This window comes from Equus quagga, unplaced genomic scaffold (assembly GCF_021613505.1).
Source record: "Equus quagga isolate Etosha38 unplaced genomic scaffold, UCLA_HA_Equagga_1.0 73944_RagTag, whole genome shotgun sequence".
NCBI lineage: Eukaryota > Metazoa > Chordata > Mammalia > Perissodactyla > Equidae > Equus > Equus quagga.
Window position 1 is genome coordinate 1 of NW_025802962.1, and position 5,104 is coordinate 5,104.

At 55.9% G+C, this 5,104-nt stretch overlaps 1 protein-coding gene across 1 annotated transcript; it reads left to right on the plus strand.

Moving 5' to 3' along the window:
* Positions 1-2,249: 2,249 nt before the first annotated feature.
* Positions 2,250-4,799, plus strand: LOC124234448 (ral guanine nucleotide dissociation stimulator-like). Its single transcript, XM_046651792.1, has 3 exons — positions 2,250-3,154; positions 3,593-3,709; positions 4,561-4,799. Exons 1-3 carry the CDS (start codon positions 3,020-3,022, stop codon positions 4,753-4,755), a joined length of 447 nt encoding a protein of 148 aa, XP_046507748.1. The 5' UTR covers positions 2,250-3,019; the 3' UTR covers positions 4,756-4,799.
* Positions 4,800-5,104: the final 305 nt, after the last annotated feature.

Genomic DNA, 5,104 nt, shown 5'->3' on the forward strand with positions numbered 1-5,104 from the left:
AAGGATGATTCTCCCCATTTTATGGTTGAAGAAATGGAGGTTCAGTCATGTTGAGTGACATGCCCAGGGTCACATGGCTGGGGAAGGAAAACAGGGGATCTGACCCCAAACATGACTCACGGATGAGGCCACAACCACGGTACCCGAGCTCTGCACTGCGGCGTCTTTCGGGGAGTAGCGGGTGGGGTTGGGGAGGGGTAGAGACGTTGACAAGTGACTTCCTTGAAGGACTGACATTTGCTTCCCATTAAGAAAAAGGTCTCTTCCACGTTGGATGGGACTGAAAGCAGTTGTTTCCTTTCTTATCCCCCAATCGGTGAAATTGCTCCAATCCTGTTACTTTGAACTTGTAAACTAGCATCAATCAGGACCACTCCAGAGCCTCACCAGGGTCCAAGATCTCAGACCCTGGACACCTACCTGGCCCATATGCTGACTTGAGGGCCCCAGAACCTGCATCTTGACCCCCCGCTGCATTTTTAAGTGCCTTTTGATTGTGGCAAAGTATGCATAACCTACACTTGGCCATTTGCAGCATTTTTCCGTGGACGATTCAGTGGCATCAAATGCATTCACAATACTGTGCAACCATCACCGTGTTCATTTCCAAGACTTCTTTTCATCATCTCAAACAGAAACTCTGTCCCCATTAAACACTGCCTCCCCATGACCCTCAGCTCCAGCCCCTGTGAACTTCTATTCTTCCTTCCGTCTCGATGAATTTGCCTGTGCTCGGCACGTCATGTAAGGGGAACCGTATCATAGGTGTCTTTCTGGGTTGCGTTTATTTCACTGAGCGTAAGGTTGGCAAGGTTCATCCATGTTGTACCGTGTGTCAGAAGTTCATTTCTTTTTAGGGCTGAATCTTCTTCCTGGGAACTATTGCACAGAAACACCCAAATTACTTCTACCAATTTCCCCTGGCCCTCAAAATTAACACAGAGAACCTTTCAACACATTTCTTCTCCAGACTGGGAGGGCTCTGAGGAAAGGCCATTGTTACTGGAATAAGCAAGGGCAGGCTGGGAGTAGGGTCTCAGGGAAAGATGCCCTCAGGAGGTACCAGGGAATCCCCAAATGGATGGGAGGGTCTCAGCAGTAACTGAATTCAGGATGTGGTGGAGTCTCAGACTGGGTGCTAGTTCTCTGGCCGTGGGGTGAGGGGCTGGTGCTGCATGACAGGGAGAGAGGACGGCTCACCGTGTTCCTGGGACACCAGCCCCACGGGAGAGAGGGAAGGCTAGTGTGCCTTCCCGATGGACTGGTGGTGGGAAAAACTCAGCCTGGAGGAGACAGCCGTGTGCCCGGGGTAACCAGAAGGAATTACGTCTCCTTCAGCCAAAGCAGACAGCCCCTCGTCCTGGGCTCGCTTTATCCAAATGGGAGCAAGAAGGAGGAAACAATTGAAGACGCTTCCAGATGTGAGATGTGTGGTGGCAGAGACTGTGCCCGGGAGATTCTGAAAGGCCTCACTGAAGTGACCTAGGCTGTGACCAGAAGGACAAGACTGAGCCACGCCTGCGTAGGTCCGGGAACAGGGAGTCGGGGGAAAGGCGCTGTTGGTGCAGAGACTCTGGGGCAGAAGTGAGCGTGAGCAGAGGAGGTCAGAAAGCTGCCCAGGCGGCTGGAGGGAGCCTGAGAAGCAACAGGAGCTGCGGCAGGGGCGGTGGTTAATAGGGCCAGATCAGGGAAGCCGGGAGTCTGCGTTCATTTGGGTTTCTCTCTCACAACACCGCTCCCAAAAGTTGCACCTCTGAAGTACGAATATTGAACTTCTCCCGGTTTCCGTGGTCTAGGCATTGGGCACGGCTTAGCTGGGAGCCTCTGCCTCCAGGTCTCCGTGAAGCAGGACCTTCAGTCTCAACTGAGGCTAGACTAGGGGAGGATTTGCTCCCAAGTCACTCACACGGGTGGTGTCAGGAGTCATTGGGACTGAGAGTCTGAGTTTCCATGTGACTGTTGGCTGGGCGCTCCCTCAGATCTCGCCTCCCTTGGCCTCTACATAGGGCAACTGAAATCATCGCCACTTGCTATCTCATTTCCAGAAATGTGACAGAGAGAGAGCGCAAGAGATGGAAACAGAGGGGGAGATAAAGGGAGGGAACTCAGGAAAACAAGCAAGAGGGAAGTGACAGAGTTTTTGTAATTAAAACTTGGATGTGACATTCCATCAGCTGGGCTGTATTCTATTGCTCAGAAACCAGTTACTCAGGATGTAGTGGTTCCACAAGGATGTGCACAGCAGGAGGGAGGGAGCGCTGGGAGCCTTGGTGGAGGAGGCTGCCCACCACATAGGCCGACAATGAGGCGCTTGGGTCTGGTTCTAAGGCCAACAGGAGACTGGGAAAGGTTGAATGCTAGTGAATGACAATATCTGAATTTCCTCCAACTTCCAACCCTTGAAGGTGCAGACCTGACAATGAGCCCACAAGGGGCAGTGACTTTTCCCAAATCACACGGCTGGAATCCAGGCCTGTTGGGAGAGGTATTCCCGACTGCATCCACCCCTTCTTGTAATTCTTCCACCTCTAAGTTCGGGGACCAGACCCAGGTGGCACCACCTCCCAGATATGGGAGGCGTTATCACATGTCCACCCGAAGACGTCCCTAGGAATGTGTTTCTAGCGCCATCCCATCGTGCAGGTTGGGAGACTGGGGAGGCCCTGAGAGGCACAGTGGCTTTTCCAGGACACAGAACTGCTAGGAAAAAGGTGATCCGAACTGGGCGCTCTCTCTTCAAAGCTGGGGCGCTGGTTCCGATCCCAAGGAGCTGTGGGGAGGGCTGTGATGGAACTTTCTGTACAGCTCGGGAGATGACACAGGCAAGGAGGGTGAGCGGTCAACAGCCCCGAGGGGGCTTTGGGTGGGTCTGATGGAGGGAAGGGCCCCCCATCCTGGAACCTTGGAGACATGACCTCACTTCCTTGGCGACCGACCCCAACAGAGCTTAGAACTCTGGTCACCAGGCAGCCATTTTGTACACATAGCCCATTTGACCAGAGACACTCGACACAGGAGGATGTGTTCATGTATCCCCTCTTTGCGAGGCTCTGGCGCACAGAAAGCCAACAATGACAATCTTTTCCGTCGCTGTCGACATTGGCTGAGACCGCACCTCCAAGACCTCGGGCCGTTCAGAAGAAGGAACCCTCAGGTAACACAAGGCAGCCCAGGGCGGGCCACTCCGGGTCAGGCCACAAGTGTGATCCCACCCTCCCATGCGGGCAGCCCCACACCCCTTGACCCTTATTGTGTGTGTGTGTTGGCGGGCATGGAGTGACAGAAGGCAGGGATGAGCGTGGGGCTACCCTGGACGGGAGCAGACGGTTAGGGCTTGGAAGCCTGGCGGTATGCCGTGTTCATATCCCAGGTGGTGGCTGGCAGGATGGAAGGTGAGTGCTGGGAGTCAAGCTGCCCTACCCGTAGGTGAATCCCAAGCCCATGAGGTGTCATCTCATTCGCTCCCTGTCTGGAGGTCTATGCGGATGCGCCTCTGTCCGTGCTCGGTGTGCGGGAGAGTTTTCCCCCTGTGGGCAAGTGCAGGCAGGCCCCTGCTACCTGCCGCCGCGGCCACCGGACGCTGTCTTTGCAGAGCTCCACCCAGGAGATGGTCCAGGAGCTGGCGCATGGGTCCTACGGCTCCATCTCCCTGGACAGGGGGCAAGTGCAGCAGACCACCGACCTTGCCCGGGGCTGGACTGAGGGGAGAGTGAGTGACTCCCGGGGCCCTGAGATCACCGGGGTGTGTCCACAATCCAGAGTCAAATCTGGAGCCCTCCCCTGGACCCGCCCAGGGCTTTCCCACTGGAGTGTCCCAAGGGCCCAGTCCCAAAGGAATCTGGACTTCCACGCCTCCTCACCAGCTACCTAGGAGGGTGGGAAGTCGCTCTTTCCTAACCCTAGGCGGAGTAGGCAAAACACTGATGTTTGCGCTTCACACTCGGCCAGGGGCATCTTTGAAATTTGCCATTTTCTGAATCTGAAACCTCTGTAACGAGGGTCTCAAACCTCCCTTTCGTGTCAAAGAAAGAAAAACCAGCGTCCTTTCTTGTAGTCAGCCAGATCCTCACAGCGTCTCTGTCTCCCGACTGGGGAGGGCTGAGGTTCCCACCAGACATTTCCCATCATGTCAGGAGCACATGAAGCCTCAGGTGGGGGAGCGGGGGAGTCCTGCAGCCCTGGCTTAGGGCGGTTCTCAGTTCCGACCCACAGGACCCTGAGCAGCCACTTGGCAGCCCGAAGCTTCCATCCTCTCATCTCTAGAATGGGGATGTTTGTGTTGGATTCGCTGGTCAGTGCTCTTAATGCACGCTTTGGTGCGGGGCGGTCTGTCCTTGCCAAGCCAGCCAAGTGTCCTGAGGAACTCATCGTATAATCCTTCCCCCGCCCAAACTCAAGTTGTACTTTTCAAGCCTGGAAACCGGTTGGCTGTGGGCAATCCTGTCCCTCCTCTGCACACATCCCTGAGGGGCTCACAGTTCCTGGGACACCTCCAGACCTTGACTTCCTGGAGGTTCACGCTGGTGCTGGTGACTCTGTGTCCTTCCTCATCTCACCCAGCGCGGAGAGTCACTCGGGCAGCGGAATGAGGCCTGCAGGATGCGGGCCCTCCAGGCAGGCCTGCTGGAGAGGCTGCCACCGTCCATAGGACCAGCCTTGGCGCCTCGAAACGTGGCCAACGTCACCACCATCATGTTCGACTGCGCGGCTGTCCTCACCTCCCACGGGGTCCTGGACCACCTACTTGCTACGTGAGTGCCCAGCCCCTCCTCAGCACAGTGGTGACTCTGCCCACTGCCAGCTGTGAGTCTTGGAAACGGCCCTCCCTCTCTCTGAGCTTCGATTGCTCCTCTGCAAAGTGGAGTGGGAGAGGATAAACTTCATCGGGTTCTGGTGGGCACGAATGGGATGAGCCACGGCAGGTGCTTCCCTGGGGCCTGGCTCTACAGAAGGGGCTGAGAGACGTGCCGTGGTTGTTCCCGGTTATTCTTTCCCTGTCCCCGATGAAGAGCAGTCTGCTCCCCCATCGCTGGGATGGGGCCTTTCTGAGTTTGCAAAGGCACACGGAAAGCACTCTGGCAGGGAGTGTGGGATTCCATCCAGC